Consider the following 19,774-nt stretch of genomic DNA (forward strand, 5'->3'; position numbering starts at 1 on the left):
CAAAATGCCCAAGGCAGCAACCAAGCGCGGTGCGGGCGGCAAGGTCGAGAAGAAGCGCGCGAAGAAGGGTATGTACATTCCAATCATTCCTACGGAAAGATCTCGTCACAGCGTGCGACTCAGACGACGCAGCTTGGGTCCAAGGCCATGGCATGTAGGGGACGTCTTGATTGCTCCCCTACTTTTATGTCTTTTGCTCCCAATAGGCCTGTAGACACTTTGTCGCACCTGTCACGACGGATCGTTTCAACAAGTAGCAAACGGCTAACAAGTTGCCTCAAGACCCCAACGCCCCCAAGCGTGGCCTCTCTGCCTACATGTTCTTCGCCAACGAGCAGCGCGAGAACGTCCGTGAGGAGAACCCTGGTATCTCATTCGGACAGGTCGGCAAGATCCTCGGTGAGCGCTGGAAGGCTCTCAACGAGAAGCAGCGTGCCCCCTATGAGGCCAAGGCTGCCACCGACAAGAAGCGCTACGAGGATGAGAAGCAGGCCTACAACGTAAGACACCCCATATCTTATTCTAGTTGTGGATTGCTGAAGCTAATTAGTCCTAAAGGCCGAACAAGAGGAGGATGAGTCCTCTTGATTGCTGTATTTCTGTTGCTTCTCGGTCCGAATGGGTGGCGTTGAGTTACTTTTCCGCACATCTTTCGGACTTTTCTTGTAACTTTGGGCTCGGCGGTGTATGATGGGATTGAAATGGGTTACTTTTCTCGTTATTCTGGATCGGCAGGAAGGGCGATATGAGGCAGGCGAAGCTTTCATGGCCACCCCGCATCCATAGGAGAGCTGGTCATGCCGCCAGTCGCGGAACGGAACTGTCCACAGGCGATAGGGACAAATGACATTTGACGGCTCACGTTGACAAACTTGTATGACTATGGCCCGCACTCGCCTATGTGTTCGTGAATCTTTACTGTCATGTGAAAGTTGCACGCCTTCAACAAATCACATCCCGTCGATGCTATGTTTAAATAAGAAAAAACATTAGGATCTTTCCCCGGGTCCAGGCCCTTGGGCTGATGGGCCCTTGTTTCCCTCACCCACTCAAGGGTCCTTACCTTTGCCGCCCCGTCATGTCGCGGGGGTACACACTGCAGCTGGGATTGACCTGTCCACTAATGTAGCGCGCCTAAAGCCGGTCCGGTGTCGATGATGGCCCGGTGTGGGTGGCCCGTGTCTGTCGGGGCCACCACTTATACTGGGAGGTGAGAAGGTGAATCGGTGAACACGGTGGGGCGGTTGGCTGTGGCTGACACTCTGGACAGCAAGTGGCTGCGTCAAATTCATGCCCCGGGTTTCGTCACCAGATGTTTACACAGAGCTGGCGGACATGGTGTGCAGGTGCTCTGAGATGTAGACGGTGGGTGCCTGGTTGGAATCAGGTTATCTCCCTGGGGCTTGCCTCGACTCGATTCTTATTTTCGCCTTCATAAACAAACGGTCATCACAGCAAGGCTTCCCCCAAATCATCACTCTGATACCACGCATCCTCCGTCCAGCGCTGTCAATCCGGCATGCACTTCTTATCACCATCCACAACAACACTGTGGATACGACTTGGTCAATTATGGTAGCTCATAGCAGCCTACTAATCTATCACCCAAGCGCCGCATTCGCCGTACAGAAACCAACGAAGAGCAATCCATGGATCCCCGGACCAGTCAACGAGTCCACCAATTTACCGTTGTCGATGGCCGATTTTCACGCGGGCCTAGTGGCCATTCGTCCTATGGGACGGGCCGACGAATGTTTTGCAGGTGCTCGTCCCATGTGGCCCCGGTGAACCTGCCCGTGAACCAGGGTGTTCTCATCCTGTGTATCAGGCCAGATTGCCTCCTTCATTTGGAGGCTCTGCGCTTTGCACTCTGGGCGACCGAGGCGATCGCATTATATGCCGCCGATATCCCACATACGTTGTGGAAACAAGACAAATCCCTCCAATGCACATCATCTATCTGGCCAATATGAAAGGATGCGGCATCATATCGTGTCGCGTCACATCACATCGGATGCAATGCCACCATGCATCTGTCGATTCTTGGTACACTTCTTCGCATGACTCCCTGTCGCCAATGTTCGACACTACATTGACCCTGGTCTGTCTGGCTTCAATGTCCCCCGGGAAATTCGCTCTTCGTTCACACATCGCATTCAGCAACCAGTTGGTGCACTGCAGGTTTCCCGGAACCCTACGGCGGTGCTACTTCACGCCCCCGACCAACTCTTCTCGATTTTGTTCTTCGCGGGGTTTCCCTGTTAGAATTGCCAGCCAGTTGCTGCATTTTGTGACAAGCTGTCAACGTTCTCTTGTGTTCTCCTGAAGTCTCTCCTAAAAGCAGGTGTTTGACTGCATTATTTATGCAAGTGCTAAACATCCAGGCGTTACCCCCGCCGGCTCCGGTCCGGCCTCATTCGTCCGTCACTCCAACTTGGACGTTCCTAATGCATGCAGAGGGGGAACCGTACAGGTCCATGGGGTCATCCTCAGCAGTCGTGGCATGCTCTGGCTAGTCGGTCGCCGGGTCAATATGTGATGAACCCACACAAATTTCTCTGGCATCAATCTGACCTACATGCCCTCCTCTTTTCCATTCTTTGGGGTTCGTCGTCAGTCCTTGGTAGCAGTCACCATCGATCTGGTACTGTCGGCGCATGCACCGGCCATTTGACACGGTGGTCCGGGACGGTTGGCTATCGGCTCCATTGGTGAGCGCGCGGTTCTCATTGGAAACAAGTTGCCAGAACAAAATTCGACCTTGTCCAGCTTTCGATCCCGATCATAGAAAAGACTGAAATCGCAAGCAACACACAGCGAACGGTACACCTTCTGTCGCCCTCGGTTCGTCAAAAACTAATGTATGACGGCCATAGACCGTTGGCCACGTCAGATATAAGCCCTCGGTGTTTGGGTTCGTACCGCCAGCTCAAAAAAGAATCGGAGAGCTGGATTTGAGATTTGGCGGGGTGGTGGCGTGTGCCTCCCAGGCTGGCCGTCAAAATCGAGACCTGCAGCTCCGAATCGCGATTGCAGCTGCTTCCCGCCCATTGAGCGGCTACAGTTGTGGTCACCACGTTACCGCTGCATAACAAACCATGCCGAACATATGATAGGAAGCGGGTCATTTTTCTTCTCTCTCCCCTCCCTCTTATCAGTGTTCTCGTCTATCGTTGTTTTTGAGTGAAGAATCGACACATTCGTGTGAGCCGTCAACGACGGCATCCATATTCCCTTTGACAATACTGCTTGGGTCCAACGAGATTGCGCAAGGTATCCAAACAGCCCACGTCAAACCCTCTACGGAAAGGAAGACCTCGCAGAAACGAAACGATTCCATTGGCTTGGCTCGGCTCGTTGGACGATGGAACCTTGAAACGCAAACGTCGCCAATTCGACCTAGCCCATCAACATATCCGCAAACATGGAACAGAGTCTCCAAAAGATCGACTTTCGCCTGCTCCAGGGCTGTTGTCTTGAGGCTGAGCGTGCTGACATTGTGTCGGTGAGCTTGGAGGGGCTTCGTATGTCACTTCCAGAGGTATTCGGCGGCCCAATCGCTGCTCTGGTCGACGGGATGCGAACCTCGGCGAAGATACTGAGAGACTTGGCTGATCTATCCCAAATCCACTTCGAAAGGGTTCCCATCTTGCTCAACTACCTCAATATCGTTCTCCCATGTTTGTCCAAGACGCTCCGCAACATCCTCGAGTTTTACGAGGACCGCACCATGAGCAAAGAAATGCGATGGCGGAGCATGTACCACAAGATGTCGCAAGAGGTAGGCGGCCAACCGCTTCCTCAACGGTTCATGCTCTACAACCACTTTCTGGATTGTCTGAGGCAGCTGCTAACCAGGTATGTTGCAAACCTTGCCGTACTTGAGAGAGCCGGTATACTAGCATCCACCATATAGATCACCGCACTTCGATCTCAACGCCCTAGAGTCTTTGCGGACAAGGATAATACAGCTAAGAGAAGCAAGAGGAATCCGTATGTCCCCCAAGCGTTCCATCGATTCGATTCGATTCACGCCTTGCTAATCCATATTGCAGGCACGCCGACAACGCATGTTGGCCCCGTCCTCCGGCCAGAGACCTTGCTTATGCCAATGGCCCAAGATCCTGTACGTACTTCAAACAGACAAGTCGATGATGTACTAACAAGGGACTATCCAGATGGTGCACTGGGCTGAGCAAATATTCTCTCTCCCGTTGCCATCCCGGACAGCTTTGAAGCACAACAAGCCGTCGAGCGCCAACGGCCCATTCCTAGCATGGGGCCAGCTTAACATTCCCAAAGAGAACAAAATACTTTTTCGACGGTACGGGTGATGCATATGTCAACTCCCACGGCTCCCGCTAATGTTGATGCCCAGACCGTTTGACGAAGATCGCCTCGCTCTGATGGCTTACCTCAACCCGTTCAACCAGACACCATATATCCTCCTCCGAACGTATCACTTGGGAGCTCCTTGGTTTTCTCTCCGCGGCACCCACGAACTCGTCATACAGCGTGAAGCGAGCTCCCTTCAACTGAACCGATGGAGTAACTCGGAGGGGATCCCGAAGCTCTGGGCATCTCTCTTCTTCAAGACCTGGGAGGGTATGCCATACTCTGAGCGCTTTCCATATCAAAGTGTCATCCCACTGACCTAGTGCAGAGTTGGTCCTGTTCCATTGCACCTTCGTTTCCCTGAAAGCTTGCAACGCCCTAACCATCAACATGAACGCCAAGGAATATAGACTCCTCGGCGAGAAGAGACTCTTTCAAGCGTAGGTCTTCTTACAAAGAGATGTCGGTCTCCGGTCATCACTAACAGAAGTGGCCACAGGCAAATTATTGACGACAACTTTAAGCACGCCCTCATCGTCTATCGAGACCTCGCAACCCAGGGTATCCGCCTCCACGCCGCGGTCTGGGACGGCGAGCTCCGCCATTGTCCCGTCTGGACAGCTTTCAGTACGTACTGCATCTCAGAGGAGCCTCCCACCATCGTCCTCGTTTTTGACTTGACTTTTAATGCGTGAATCTTGCAGTCACCCACCAGTCCGCCTCCCCGACCTGGCTCCAACGCAAATCCCGCCATCGCGTATGGCTCAAGGACGTCCAGCTCTACGTCTTCTGCCAGCGGTACCGCCAGCAAAACCAGCGCAAAGGCCAGGCAGGCGCCTTCGAGATCAAATTCGTCGCCGATGAGGGCGCGACGCTATTCCACGAGATATTCTACCCCACAACCTCGGAGTCGTCCACGGAGGCCCCTGAGGCCATCGAGGCAGCCCCCAAGTAGCAGGCGGGTAGACGTGCCACGCAAGATACGGAGAACTGAATACGGCATGGGGTACTGCCGGGTGATCTCCACTTAGGCCCCGGGGCATGGTTATACAGGCCCGGTATACAACCCGGACCCCCGTCCGGTTGAGTGGGGGGTTCCATACGGATTACCCTTGGAGTAATCCACCTCCGTCGCGCACATTGCTCACTCACCGACTCGACACCAGTCCCGCCCCTGGCCCTCTCACCCCCCTTCTACCACCCAAAAACTCGTAACGAACCCGCAACCATTAATGGGGAATTTCTTTTCAGTTCTATGGATCTCAAGTCTTGCCAGTGTAGGAACCACACTCTCGCCCGCAAGTAATGTCCCCCCTTCCTCAACAGTAACCCGCCCCCCATTCCAAGGACGTTCAGTCCCTGGAGATGTTTTTGTTCCTTTCAAACCCGGAGTTGTGGTCAAAGAGGGGGGCAAGGAGCAGTCATTTTGGTCTCGGAGGAGATACCCCGGGAAGGATGGCCTGATTTTGCTTTCTCTTTTTCTTGTTTGCACGTTGACATTGCTTGAGTTTTTGTTTGCGTTTGTTTACGTTTCTTACCGTTTTTTTGTTTTTTCATTGTCTGAAGCTCAAGGGGGGCCCCTTTCCGCCCCCCGCCCCCTTTTTCTTTTTCCATTTCCCCCTTCGGTACCTGTCACGATTTACGATATTACGACACTTATGAAGAGCGCTGAAAAGTAATTTGGTTAACTCAGAATGGAATGATACAAGAAATTGAAATTACAGCAAAGTCGAGGCCTTCGACGCAAGTGATTAGGTCAATTGATTCAATTTATGCAATCGTGTACCATCGTAACATCGTCCACAGCAACTCTGGCGCTGGGCTTCTCTATACTGAAGCGTACTTTTAAAACGAATCCCCTCCTTATCATGTTCAACAACCATCGTACAATTATGTGCTTAGGTCTTGACATCAGGCTCGTCGCGGCCGATGAACTCCTTGAACTTGAGCAGCTCAGTGGCCATCTGGATCTCGGGCTTGAGGAAGTCCTGAGCATCCTGCTCGTACGTGCTGGGGTCGCTGCTGTGCTGCTCGAGGTACAGACGAATGGTGGCGCCGGAAGAGCCGGTGCCGGAGAGACGGACGATGATGCGGCTGCCCGAGGAGAAGGTGGCGTACAGGCCCTGGTTGGAGGAGACGGAGCCGTCGAGGTCAGTGTAGGAGAAGTTGCCGGCGCCGGTGACGGTGCGGTCTAGAAGAGTTAGTTTTTGCCCATACTGTCGGGGGTTAGCAAGCAACTCACCTCCAACCTTGCTGCCGATGAAGTTGGGATCGGCGACGAGATCCTTGAGAACACCAACAACCTTGTTGGCGCCGTCGCTGTCGACGTCCTCGTAATCGTAGCGGGTGAAGAAGGTACGGCCGTACTCGTTCCAGAAGTCCAGCTGGATCTTCTTGATGGAAGGGGTGACGTCAGGGTTCTGGACACCGATACCGGCGATGATGTTCAACCAGGCGATAACAGCCCAGAGACCGTCCTTCTCGCGGATGTGGTTGCTGCCAGTGCCGAAGCTCTCCTCGCCACAGATAGACAGCTTGTCGGCGTCAAAGAGAGCGCAGAAGAACTTCCAGCCGGTGGGGACCTCGTAGCAGTTAAGACCCTGCTTCTTGGCAACCAGGTCAACAGCACCAGAGGTGGGCATGGAGCGAGCCAAGCCGTAGACACCCTGCTTCTTGAAGTAGGGGATAAGGTTGGCGTGGTGGGCGATGATGGCAAGGGAGTCACCGGGGGACACAAAGGCGTTGGCGCCGTAGATCATGTTACGGTCGCCATCACCGTCGGAGGCGGCACCGAAGGGGATGTTGTTCTTGTCAACAACCTTGACGAGGGAGTGGGCGTAGGTCAGGTTGGGGTCGGGGTGGCCGCCGTTGAAATCGGGGCTGGGCACGCAGTTCTGGGTGGCGCCCTTCAGGCCAAGCTCCTTCTCGAAGATGGCGGTTCCGTAGGGGCCAGTGACGCCGTGCAGACCGTCGAACAGGACCTTGAAGTCGGGATGAGACTGGAAGAACTTCTTGATCAGGTCGAAGTCGAAAATGTCCTTGAGCATGTCGACGTAGTCGGTGGTGCTATCAACAACCTCAACCTCGAGGGAGCCGTAGGTCTTGGTGCCAATGGTGGAGATGTCGACATCGGGGATAGAAGCAATCTTGTAGGAGGTAAGGGTCTTGGAGGTCTCGTAGATCTTGTTGGTGACAGACTCGGGGGCAGGGCCACCGTTGGCAAGGTTGTACTTGATGCCGAAGTCGTTCTTGGGACCTATTGGAAACCATCAATTAGCCGAGGAAGAGCTAGGCTGGGGTCAGCATGGTCTCTTACCACCGGGGTTGTGGCTGGCAGTCAGGAGAATACCGCCGGTGGCCTTGCGCTTGCGGATAACGTGGCTGGCAGCAGGGGTGGACAGAATGCCGTTCTGGCCGATAAGGAGCTTCTTTACGCCGTAGGCGGCACCAATCTTGGCAATCAGCTGAACGACCTCGGGGTTCCAGAAGCGGCCATCACCGCCGATGACGAGGAAAGAACCTGGAGAGACGGTCTGTCAGTTTGGGGGCCGATGACGACGCGGAGTCTGGCAGGGTGGCTTTGTGTTTACCCTCAACTCCCTCGGGGATAGACAGGAGAATGCTCGTGACGAAAGCCTCGCTGTAGTGAGCTTGCTGGAAGACGGTGACCTTCTTACGAAGACCAGAACTGCGGGATGGTCAGCGATGCGAGCTGGACGAACGGTGCGTCGCAGGAGCGAGCTATGGCGGGGTAGCAAAAAAAAGTTGGGAGATTGATTGGCATGGCTGGGAACAGCGTCAGGGAGGAGTTTTGGGGGGAGTGACGTACGTTCCGGGCTTCTGGTCCTGGAAAGGCTTGAACTCGACAGTCTGGACGTCCATGATGCTGTGCAATTCGGTGACGATGGTGTAGAGAAAAGTGTCTAGGACGGGATGCAGAAGGGAAAAGGAGAGTGTTGGGAACGGAGCTGTGTCGGGGGTGCAATTGTTAGTGCACTTCATGCGGAGGTAAAACCAAGGAGGGGCGCCGACGGGACCAGTTACCAGCAAAGCTTGCTGCGGTGAACACGCCCCCGGGCCAGAACACGACACTCCGGCGAATCGACAAGGCGATACGATAGGCCAAAATATTCGCTGAGTAGCGCCTTCGGGAGCTGTGGTCGTGGTGGGGGGGTTGCTTGGCCAGTGATATCATTCTGAGGCTAGACGTGGGCGGGGTCACCTCACAGTGAAGGAGGGGCAGCTTCAGTCAGGCCCCTCACCTCCAGGGGGACGTCGCAGGGGAGCATCCGGCGAATCATCGTCAGTGGGGGACCGCATGCTCGTGTTGTCAAGAGCACCGTCAGGAGCATGCACGCTTTTTACGCCATCATGTCCGAGTCGAGGGATGCCGTCGCACTGTACGCCAAATAATGGACAGTCGGAATCGACCTTTTTGGTCAGCCATCCTTCCAACCCAAAAATATCACCGGTGACGTCTTCATCTCTCTCATTTAACGATATCATGTTAGTGGGAAGTTTTGGAATGCCACTATGCCGGTCATCATCCATCTAGAGCAAATTGTCTGCCCAAGCTTCCTCCTCGTCCTTCTCGCTGATAGGCGTTTCTTGCACGCTGGTGCCTCCTTGTGCCCACGTCAATCCGAAGATGGCCTCCTTGTAATACTTTGCCTCTTCGATGCTTTCGAGAATGTCTTCCTTGGCCTGGTGCAATCCCTGCTTGGCGGGCGCTTTTTCCACCACCTGCGGCGGGCACCACCTTCTCGCTGCCTCCTTCATCGAGCTGACGTCCAGGATGCGGTGGTGTAGATGGTCAATCACCTTCCGGTAAGGCGGCTTGTTGAGGAACGACCGATCCGCGTGCACGCTGTTGCCCGCTAGCAATGCCTTCTTCTGGTCCGGGATGTGCCGCTTGATATAGGCAAGCAGCTCATCCGCCGCCTGCTCTGGTGTCGTCGTTGACTCGATAACTGCCGCTGTCAAGCCGCTATCTCTATGCGTCTTGGTGCACCAGTCATCCATTTGCGCCATGCGCTCCCCGGTCTGGTGCACCACGCAGCCCCAGCCCTCGGGATCAATGACTTCCAGGTTCCCAGTGGTGATGATGCAAAATATCTCGATGATTTCCTCCTTATCAGGGTCCAGTCCGGTCATCTTACAGTGTGTTATTGAAAGTCGAAGTGGTGAGGGAGAGTTGATGTGTGAGTTAAATAGACTTACCTCACAGTCGACCCAGACAAGAGGGTCGTCTGATGCAGGCTGCAACTTTGAAGCAGGGGCCTTGGGTTTGAGAAAATTCATGATGAATGGCGTTGAAAGCTTTGAATTTTTTTGATTTAATTGGAGGAAGAAGAAAGGAAAATCAAAGGGCGTCGTGTACTACCAGGATGAAGGCATTCGCAGAATGCAGGTTCAGTCTTCTGCGTTGAGCTCAGCCGAAAACGTACAAAAGGTTGCTAGCGGTGGTGGTGGGGGTTCAGCAGCTGTGGCTTTCGGCGCTGTTGCATCACTAGCGAGGTGCCGCACGAGGCATTCGGTGGTCAGAGCAACAGCTTCCCGCTGAATTTCTATGCCACCTCACCGCCAGAAAACACACTCAAGCAAGTCCCCCGCCATGCCCCAAGAGGTGAGCTGCCACAGGTACGTACCAGCAGTCGCTGATAAGATAAGGCTGCTGCTGCCACTCCCCCACGTCACCTGCCTTCAAATAGGCCGCCTCTTATTGCCTGGAATCCCTCACTGCCCCGCTTCTCGACTCAATGCAGTCCAGTTGCCGGAAACCACCACAGCTCCCCTTCACCTTCACAGCTTCATGCTTTGTGTTTCATTCATCGTGTCTTGTCGGTGTCTTGCCTCGATTGGAGATCCATCACGCCCGAACGCCAAGCTTCATCCCCAGTGAATATTTTCCAGAATTTATTCAGTGGCCCAACACTAGTTCATCGCTTGTTCGAGTTGAAGAATCCAGCTTCATTCAAAAGCAGCGCCAACGGAGACCCCTGAATTTAAGTAGCGGTTGGTGACCTTCGTCGATAACGACTCATCATGTCGTCAGTCAAAAAGTCGGGGTCGCCCGTCGCAGTGCCCCAAGAAGAAACAAACCCGGTACCACCGCAGAAACCCGCAATGTCTGCTTCACCACCCCGGATTCTCATTATTGGCGCTGGCTCTCGCGGCCAAGCGTACGCTCGCGCAACCGAGACCTCGAGCAATGGTGTCGTGACCGCTGTGGCTGAACCTATTGCCTACAAGCGGCGAACTTTCGGTAGAACCTATATTTGGGGGTCGAATCATCCACAGGAAGGACAGCAGTTCGCCGACTGGACCGAGTTTCTGACGTACGAGACACACCGCCGTGAGAGAGAAGCTGCCGGCGAGAATGTGCCGCCTGGGGTCGACGCCGCCTTCATATGTGTTCTTGACGAAATGCACCGCGACGTCGTTGTCGGTCTCGCACCTCTGGGTTTGCATATCATGTGTGAAAAACCATTGGCAACCTCTCTTGTCGATTGCCTCGATATGTTTGAGGCCCTCAAGCCCCCTGCCGGCCAGGAGCCCAAAAATGTATTCTCAATTGGTCACGTCCTTCGTTACAGTCCACACAACATGCTCCTTCGTAAGCTCCTCGTGGAGGAACGTGTCATTGGCGACATCATCAACATCGTGCATACTGAGCCAGTAGGCTGGTGGCACTTCACCCACTCCTACGTTCGCGGTAACTGGCGAAATGAAAAGACTACGGCCCCTAGCCTCCTTACCAAGAGTTGTCATGATATTGACCTACTGCTTTGGCTCCTCAGTTCTCCCGTCAAGGCCGGACAAGGCACCCCTCATCTTCCGTCCACTGTATCGTCAACCGGTTCTCTTCAGCTGTTCAGGAAAGGCCGCAAACCAGCTGCGGCAGGGAACGCAACGAACTGCATTACCTGCCCATTGGGCGATGAGGGGTGCAAATACTCGGCCAAGAATGTCTACCTGGGATCGGACCTCAAGGGCCTCGGCTCTGGCAACACTGACTGGCCTGTCAGCATTGTGCTTCCAGAGATTGAAGACTTCCACACGGCAGCTGACCGGAACAAAGTTCTAACTTCCAAACTGTCCGAAGACTATGACGAGTTCACGCCCAAAGATATTGTCGCATCGCGCAACTGGTTTGGCCGATGTGTGTTCGACGCGGATAACAACGTCTGTGACGACCAAACCGTAACCATGACCTGGGATGATGCCATAACTGGGCCTTCAGAAACACCCAAGCAATCCAAATCGGCAACACTGCATATGATCGCACACACGAAGAAGATATGCGAGAGATACACACACATCTATGGTATTGAGGGTGAGATCTACGCTGACTCTCGGACAATTACCATCGAGGACTTCAACACGGGCTCCACTCGATCATTCCACCCGACTATTGAAGATGCTGGCCACGGCGGTGGCGATAAGGGTCTGGCACGGCAGTTCATACTGGCCGTAGATCGAGTCAAGAACCATGGCTGGACGGCAAGGAGGGCACAGGACGAATTTATCGGCTGCTCACTCGAAGAGGTTATTCGTTCGCACGCTATGGTATTTGCGGCCGAAGAGGCGAGAACAGGAAAGAAGGTGGTCGACTGGGAAGAGTGGTGGTCGAGCAAGGTTGTCGCCACGGGTAGTGGATGAGGGGCTGTGATGCTTGCGGTCTAGCCAACGCGTCGTTGAATAGCGGGCAAAGAGGCGCACTCTACAGTGCTCTCGGCAATCGAACCAGGCGGCGCTTGGCGAAAAGACAATATGTATAACGGTAAACTAAAGCACTTAAAACAGGGTGACACGGACGACCAATCTCAGACTCCCAGGCAATCCGTGCGAGATGTCAACGTTGATATCACTTCGCCATCTCGGGGACTTGGTCCCGGCGGCACCTTCCCGAACTTGCTAGTTTTTTCCAGCATCATTCATCTCTGTCACCCGCACATGCCATGCGTAAGAACGATCAAGCAAGGGGTGGGGGTGCTTGCTCAAATGACAGCGGGCTGTCAATGGCTCGATTTCGTTCTTCCTGGAGACGAATTTCATTTCGTCCGATCTCTGGAGCGTGGTATCGTCAGCTCAGCCCCCCCTCCCCCCCACGTTTCCGGGTATCAACTTGTCTGACCTCCCCAAGCGTCTAGCACGCTGATAGCCAGTGAGCCGTTGTTGGCTGAAGCTTGTTTCTTTGAGATACAAAACTAGAGCCTCAAAGGTTAAATCATACTGCCAAGCCTCGCGAGGCTCACTCGGGTCGCCCCGGCGGTAGCTCCCCGTTATAAAGCATCTTGTCCTCGAAGCATTAATACCAGTAGGATCTCATGTCAGAGTCTCCCCGGCGGTCTCTTCCGCGCTGGGCTTTCTTGTCGATTGAAGTTTTGCAATTGACCAGCCTTGCCTCGTCGATTTAACACTCGAGCCCGCTGGCAACCCGTATTTTGCCAGCAATGAAGCCGTCTCAGATCACAGGCAAGGGAGTCAGCCTCCTGCCAATCGCCAGCAAAGTTGCCAGATCAGGGCTGTGGCCTCGCGGCTACAAGGGCTCTCCCCGGCGGCCTCTGTCCCCGTGTGACTTGTTTCTGGCCAATTTACATCTCCCCGAATGGTTTGCCAACATTGAAACGATTTCTCGCACCTGTCATGGCGTCCATGCCGTCACTCTTTGGAATTTGGGCTATCAAGCCACGCCAATCATCACTCTACAAGTCTCGGCTAACAAAGCAATCCTTCCCGGCGGGCTATTCCCCGCCAGACTCAAGGACATTCTGATGCCCACAGGGAAATACTAGGTTTGCCGCACATCGGGGAACAAATTGAAGCTGCGGCTCTAGGAACGATTCGGGTTCGGAGTTCCCCGCGTGTCTCGGACCGGACGGAATCCTTCCAGAACATGGGTCGCCAAAGCGGACTCCTCCCCGTCGTTCAGACCGACGTGCGACTACGGGGTCCGAAACGCCACCGTACGAATACCAGTACGCAGATGAGAAAACGACCTCGGACGATGACTTACAGCGGGAAAGCGACCTGAAAGGCCCCTGTCTCTCAGATTGAAAACGGTCCATAATTATGATAAGGATCCGAAGTTAGACAATGTCTCCACATCAATGAATTAAAGGAAATATATCCCCCCTACATCTCGCCTCGTGTCAACACCCGCAACTGCTTAATTCAAGACAATGCTTTGCCTTTGAATGCGAAAAGAGAAGAGGCTGCCCGATGGTAGGGTTTTGGCATTACAGCAAACCACGTGAAATGCTACTGCCCACTATTCGATATCGTCGTCGGACATGTCGGGGCGCCACAGCTTGTCCACCGCCAAGCACGGTCAATATTAACCCAAACTCAATTTTGCGCGACTTCTCAACGAACTATTCTATCAATCAAAAACTCTCGCAGGCGTTTAATTTCACAAAGCTTAATGACTGATCGTCACTACGGTGCCAAGACAGGACAGGCGTCGTTAAAAAGCCAAGCCTCGTTTCACTACGAGCTTCCCCTCCTCATTGGCGAGCTCATCCCTGTCGTCACTCGGAATTGTTGAGACACATCTTACAGTCTCGGCACCAATGCCGCTATTGTCACCGGTTGCTCTGCACCGCGTTGCTGCATGGCTCGGGTCTTTCGTACGTAAGGCATAGGACGTGCAGCATAAGTGGCGTCGGCACAGACGGATGAACCTTGCTGACTCCTCTTCCATTCTGATCGCCGACCAGTTGTGTTCGAGAGAGGACGAGGGCCACACCGGTCGATGCAGCCGTGGTCGCCCGATGTGGCCTTATTTCTAGAAACTCTACGAAATATGCAGGAAGATTCCAGCTTTCTGTGTCAGCTGAGGGACAACACCGGGGGTCCTAGAGCAATGCCAGCTGGCTAGGTGCTTTCCCTGGCTCGGGTCCCTTCATCAGCCAGAGGCCCCGGAAGTCTGTGCCCCGAAGCCAACGTCATAAGAGGACCCTTCATCCCTTACCTCCGCAATTGCATTTTCTTGGAAACTCACAGTGATTTAATTGTAAAAGCGCCTTCCGGACGACCCCTCGACCGACGATCGATCCTAATAGAAGAAAAGAAGCACCTCAAATAGGACAGACGCATTGTTGCCCGCCTGCCCACTTCACTCCTCAACTAGTCCCCTCATCCGTCAAGTCTTGTCGAGGACTGTCACCCGGATCATCCCAAACACACACCCACCCACACACATACACACAGAATGTCGTCCTCAGGAGCTCCCTCTGGCCCTTCCGCTGACGAACTCCCGCTCGGCCCTGTGTCCCGGCACATCACCACCCATGACGCCAACGGCCGCGCCGTCTACTCGGACGCCTTCCCCGTGCACGTAACCGCGGACCCCCTGAAAAACATGTTCTTCCATACCTGCTACACCACCTCCGAGTCCCCCGTCAACATGGACGGTGACAAGGACCTGGGTGCCTACGCCGAGAACTACCCGCGCATGCCGACCCTGCACCTGCCCTCCGGATCCGTGCTGCGGGTGGTGGATTTCGGCCCCCACACGGAGCCGATGATGCACCGGACCGAGTCGTGCGATTACGGCATCGTGCTCAAGGGCGAGGTCGAGTGCTACCTCGACGACGGCGTCAAGAGGACCCTGAAGCAGGGGGAGATTATGATCCAGAGGGGCACGATGCACGGGTGGAAGAACGCGACGGACGAGTGGGCGAGGGTGGTCTTCTGCCTCCAGCCGGCGGACCCCGTCAGGGTCGCTGGGAAGGTCATGGAGGATGACATCCCGTTTATGAAGATTTCGCCCGAGAGACAGGCGGATTATGAGAAGTTTGTGGAGGAGCAGGCTGCGAAGAAGGCCGAGGCGAAGAAATAAGGGATCTCTCCTCTTCTCGGAGAGCGGCGTAGCAATCTGACAGGCATCGATGGAGGTGCTTCGTAACCGGTAGGTAGGCATTACCTATAAACAATACGTTGAGCTCTAGAGTAGGTATGAAACAAAAAGAACAAAATAATGACAAGTCGGTATGACCGAGAATGCTCTGAAAATTGGAAGTCTGTGGAAGGAAATGGTTTTACGTCATTACGACTGGCTAAAAGAAAAGGTTATTACATCTGCTGTTCGTCCCGACACCACTTTCGGACCATCCTCAACAATCCGAGCGATGCTACCAAGAGCGTGGAAGAGGTCACGGGAAGAATCAATTTAGTCACAACCAAATCTAGTACACCCATATCTCCGATAATCATAGGCTGTTTGGTATTCAGTGGAGGATCGTCCGCGTCAAGGTCCATCCGGCGGCCCAAACACGCCTGTGTTTATACTAAAGCGAGTAGCCATCGATTCTTACTGCTCGGTCTCTCTCTAGCCTATAAACGGCGTCGCCGCCTCCAATTTCTTCTCCGGCCCCATTCTTAGTCTTCACTCCGTGAACAAATCCTCCAAGTCGTCGTCAAGAGTCGCGGCCGGGGGGAAAGGCTCATCCAGTCCACCCTCCTCGTCGTTATCGTGTACGCAGTCAGGAACCCAGTCGATGATTGCGGCCAGCATGTCGCCGTGCCGGGTCAGGCCCCGCGGCACGCGGTTGCGGATCCGGGTGTACGGCTTCAGGCAGATCCAGCAGAAGCGGCAGCCGCAGATGCAGGTCATCAGGTCGCAGCCGACCGTCTTCTGGATCGGCGCCTTGCACTTGGGGCAGGCCTTCGAGATCTGCTTCTTCGTGGCCTCTGACGCGGCATCTCTGACGCCGCTGCTGTCGGCCTCCTCGCACGTCTGTCCGTCGTGGAAGGGCACGGGGTAGCCGCCGTGGTTGTGGCAGGCGGACTGGCCGCACGCGTGGCACCGGGAGGTGCCGTTGCACTCGGCCCCGTGCGTATCCTCGTCGATCTGGCCGGCGGAACAGCGGGGGTTTGGGCAGTAGCTGAAGCCGGGGGTAGCAATGAAGGCGGACTGGAGGGCCTTGTTATCGAATCTGGGAAATGCAATGTCAGTTTCTGCGTTTTGCGGATGGGGTTGGAGCAGCGAAGTCCCTCCAGCGAGAACACGGTGGGTGGCGTTGCCGAGACGTACCTCTCCATCAGCTTTTCAGGGGCCAGAGCCTTGATGTCCTCGTACTGGAATGTGGCGAGACAGGTGTTCGAGAGACACGTGATGCCGTCCTAGGGCTTCATTCCAATGCTCCGCTCGAGAAACTGTTGAACGCAGGAGATGCAGGCCATAGGGGGATGGTCGCAGCGAGTGGTCAGGTTGGGCATCGCGTCAAGGGGTTTCGACTCGAAGCATATTTTGCATCTCGAGGACGGCAGCGTGGGAGGCGAACCTCCGATGGTTGCCTCTTCCTCCATGATGTTGGCAGCAACGGAGTGTGATGGTCTTGGTTTGTTTGGGAAAGAGAAAGAGAGGGTATTTATAGGAGCAGAAATTTCACATCCTCGTCGACGACTAAGCGGTGCAGCACGTCACGAGCAGAAGGGCATAAACGGTTAGGCATTCGAACCTTTATGGAGGTGGCCGGGACATTGGTGCGGTCGTGACCGACGTATCGTATTCTACAGGCTGCACACTGGTGGGCAGTCTTTTCATCACTTGTGCAGTCAGTTTCTCTTGACAAGCTTTTGTAACATAAGATGAGTCGTTGAATAACGACAGAGACAAATATACCAAACCCACAGACAAGAGTAGAAGTGGCAGGAATAAAGGAACGGCGTAGAGGATAACGATAGTATCAACGAGAAGCTTGTAAATGGGAGAGGGAATGCTAGATGAAAAACATTAGTAAGATAATAGTGGTTGCGAGAAAACGAGCGAAGAGAAGGCACTCACATAGAAGATGGAAGAAAAATGGTCGTGACGATTTTGATAACAAGAGACCTATTAGAGCCAAAGTTTTTCTTCAGAAAATTGCAACTATAAGAAAAACACAGGCCGTTCCATCCCATCCGGTCAGACTGCAAGAGGGTAAAAACCTTACATGGGACGGAAAGTAAACGGGATAGAAAATACTTTTTTTACTGCTGGATATGAGATCTCGACTAGATATCCCATGGCTCCAAAATGCTCTCGTTCGATTATTCTATATTTTGAAAGACTTATTTACACTGCCTAGAGACGTTTCGACAATTTCGACATTTTCGACTTCTTAGTCCCAAGATAATAAAGCATCACAGAATTTCAGACGATTGATTTGGACCATTGGAAACATCTTGCCCTCTGTCAAATAAAGAACCACACCCTCTCAACAACCACTGCTTGCCACGTTGAGGGCAATCCGCAGTTCACGGCGCGTAGTTCAGCCAGAGTTGTCATGTGACCGTCACCGTCGGCCAAAGATCTTCCCAAGGCGAGGTTTGACATCACGAATCGGCCCCCCCTGCCAAGCGGACTATGTCTATATGGTCTTAGGAGCATCCTGCCGAATAAAGACTAGGGTTGTTGAGAGAAAGCAGCGACCAAAAAAAGAAACTTCGTGAAACCTACAAGGGTATAGCAAAAAGGAAAGACGGCCAAAAGGAAAATGGGCTTGACCTGGACTGTCTCTGGCGCCAAGATTCCAATGAAATCATCGGTATCGATGAAGAAAAAAAATATAGTTGCGTCCTTTTTCCAGCGCTTTTGCTCCATACTCGTGCCCGTTGTCGAACACCAGCTCCGCAGACGCATACGTCAAGGGGCTTGGCTGGTTGACTCGGCGGCCACGCAAGAGAATCTAAATCGCGAGTCTTTTTTTTTGTTGTTTTTTTGTTTTTGTCTCAAAATCCAATCAAAGCTAGTTGATGATAATAAAGGCATCTCGGACTGATATATGACCTGTGATATTGTAGTCCAAGGCGAATGCTATGAATGACGGCTACGCGACTCCGAAACAGAGACTAGGGGCTCCCTTAGTCCGTCTCGCATCTGCTGAAAGGACGCATCGAAAGAGACACAGGAAATCGTAGTCAATGGCTCTCCCCAAAGAAACGGACCCAATTGCAAGATGGCAGACGAAGCATCATCCATCGTGGGTTTGATTGGATCCAAGCTCGGAGCCCTTTCAGGGAACAGATGGGAGAACGTGGACGCGATTAGAGTTATCGCAGCGTCGGACTGGGCCATGTTTTGATACGGAGTTTAGCCGAGCTAACCCGAATGGGCTTGAGACCTTGGTCTGACCGCCTTGTAAGGAGTACATCGGATAATCCAAGGATGGAGGGGGCCACGAGAGCTGAGGTGATGATATTCGCGGTAAATGTGGAAATCAAAGTTACTTTTACGGCAAATCTGACGACACTTTGCTTATTTGCACGACATCAGACACAAACGATCAACCGTGTGGCCCCCAGTCTGGCGTATCCGCCCGCAAGGCCAGGACAGCCCTCGTATCCACTACCCCGAGTACATCACGCCCCCCCTGATCCACCCCGAGAAAGTGGGTCTACCACCGGGCCGCAAGAAAAAATAAAGAAAATTTGAACATCAAGCTCTCGCTCCCCATCTTCAAACTCATCGCAGCATCGTCAACTTTCACACCACTCACCTTCTCATCCTCAGCAACTGCGTCTCTTGCGCGCCCAACACCGTCGCCTTTCATTTCCACCGCCCCCCATCCCAGCCCAACATGCCTCGACGCGCCGCCCTGGAACCCAAACCCCGCAAGCCGCAGTACTCCCCGGAGAAGCGCGCTCGCATCGCCGTGCTCTCGGAGCTGGGCATGTCCCTCAAGGAGATCTCCCTCAAGGAGGAGGTCCCCGTGTCCTCCATCAAAGGCATCGTCACGCGTTACCGCCTCCAGCAGGCCGGCCGCGACCGCCCGCGCCCGGGACGCCCCCGCATCCTGTCCGACAGGGACGTCAAGACCCTGCTGCGCGTCCTCAAGGAGAAGCCGACCGTGTCATACGCCGAGCTCAAGCGCGAGGCGGGAGTGACCTGCGCGACAAAGACCCTGGTGCGCTATCTCCAGATGGAGGGCATCAAGCCCAACAAGCCGCCTCCAGGTGACTCCGAGGAGGAGGCTTCGCGGATGCGCGTCTTGGCCGACGAGGCTGAGAATGAGGACGAGTGAATGACCCGCCTCACGCGGGATATTCAAGCAAGCCGAGCCTGGGGGTGATTCGCCTTCAAAACGACACGCATCCAGGCTTTCAACCCACCGCCAGCAACCTCTTATAAGACAGATTGCCTGTAAGACGAGGTGGCCCCAGCAGACTGGAAGCAGCAATGGGCTAACCGATGGCTGCAGAGGAGACACGAGTAAGATGCTCGATGACCAATCAAGGGGCTTCGTGGAACGGCAAAGTTGACCGTGGTGGTCATCGATGGCCACGATTATCGGAAGTTGAGGGGAAGCATCATTACCATCAAGTTATCTACTGTGGCAGCCGCTCGCTGTTAACGGGGTGCATGGTCAATCGCTACGTCAAGTGGTCGCGCGGTTTTCGCGAGCGTGCGCACGATCGTGATCTGCGCCGAGTAGCGTTGTCTATCCGCCAC

General features: G+C 54.0%; 7 protein-coding genes across 7 annotated transcripts; 4 read left to right on the forward strand and 3 right to left on the reverse strand.

The window, feature by feature from the left end:
- Window positions 1-4: 4 nt before the first annotated feature.
- On the forward strand, window positions 5-588 carry EsH8_VI_000477 (high mobility group box domain-containing protein; the record flags this gene model as incomplete). Its single annotated transcript, XM_083271730.1, has 3 exons — window positions 5-68; window positions 283-500; window positions 559-588. The coding sequence occupies 3 exons, from the start codon at window positions 5-7 to the stop codon at window positions 586-588; spliced, it is 312 nt and encodes a 103-aa protein (XP_083126904.1).
- Window positions 589-3,424: 2,836 nt separating this feature from the next.
- On the forward strand, window positions 3,425-5,290 carry EsH8_VI_000478 (uncharacterized protein; the record flags this gene model as incomplete). The annotated part of the gene is made up of 8 exons (XM_083271731.1): window positions 3,425-3,858; window positions 3,917-3,993; window positions 4,056-4,126; window positions 4,179-4,324; window positions 4,379-4,605; window positions 4,664-4,775; window positions 4,835-4,962; window positions 5,040-5,290. 8 exons carry the CDS (start codon window positions 3,425-3,427, stop codon window positions 5,288-5,290), a joined length of 1,446 nt encoding a protein of 481 aa, XP_083126905.1.
- Window positions 5,291-6,233: 943 nt separating this feature from the next.
- Window positions 6,234-8,217, reverse strand: EsH8_VI_000479 (phosphoglucomutase PGM2; the record flags this gene model as incomplete). Its single annotated transcript, XM_083271732.1, has 5 exons — window positions 6,234-6,526; window positions 6,578-7,591; window positions 7,652-7,855; window positions 7,926-8,023; window positions 8,165-8,217. The coding sequence occupies 5 exons, from the start codon at window positions 8,215-8,217 to the stop codon at window positions 6,234-6,236; spliced, it is 1,662 nt and encodes a 553-aa protein (XP_083126906.1).
- Window positions 8,218-8,886: 669 nt separating this feature from the next.
- Window positions 8,887-9,636, reverse strand: EsH8_VI_000480 (ribonuclease H-like domain-containing protein; the record flags this gene model as incomplete). Its single annotated transcript, XM_083271733.1, has 2 exons — window positions 8,887-9,489; window positions 9,556-9,636. The coding sequence occupies 2 exons, from the start codon at window positions 9,634-9,636 to the stop codon at window positions 8,887-8,889; spliced, it is 684 nt and encodes a 227-aa protein (XP_083126907.1).
- An 825-nt stretch (window positions 9,637-10,461) lies between these two features.
- On the forward strand, window positions 10,462-11,997 carry EsH8_VI_000481 (Gfo/Idh/MocA family protein; the record flags this gene model as incomplete). The annotated part of the gene is made up of 1 exon (XM_083271734.1): window positions 10,462-11,997. The coding sequence occupies one exon, from the start codon at window positions 10,462-10,464 to the stop codon at window positions 11,995-11,997; it is 1,536 nt and encodes a 511-aa protein (XP_083126908.1).
- A 2,554-nt stretch (window positions 11,998-14,551) lies between these two features.
- Window positions 14,552-15,181, forward strand: EsH8_VI_000482 (cupin domain-containing protein; the record flags this gene model as incomplete). The annotated part of the gene is made up of 1 exon (XM_083271735.1): window positions 14,552-15,181. One exon carries the CDS (start codon window positions 14,552-14,554, stop codon window positions 15,179-15,181), a length of 630 nt encoding a protein of 209 aa, XP_083126909.1.
- A 546-nt stretch (window positions 15,182-15,727) lies between these two features.
- Window positions 15,728-16,650, reverse strand: EsH8_VI_000483 (uncharacterized protein; the record flags this gene model as incomplete). Its single annotated transcript, XM_083271736.1, has 3 exons — window positions 15,728-16,277; window positions 16,376-16,464; window positions 16,507-16,650. 3 exons carry the CDS (start codon window positions 16,648-16,650, stop codon window positions 15,728-15,730), a joined length of 783 nt encoding a protein of 260 aa, XP_083126910.1.
- Between the last annotated feature and the right edge of the window lie 3,124 nt (window positions 16,651-19,774).

Source organism: Colletotrichum jinshuiense, chromosome 6, assembly GCF_051148585.1.
Source record: "Colletotrichum jinshuiense chromosome 6, complete sequence".
NCBI classification, from domain to species: Eukaryota; Fungi; Ascomycota; class Sordariomycetes; order Glomerellales; family Glomerellaceae; genus Colletotrichum; species Colletotrichum jinshuiense.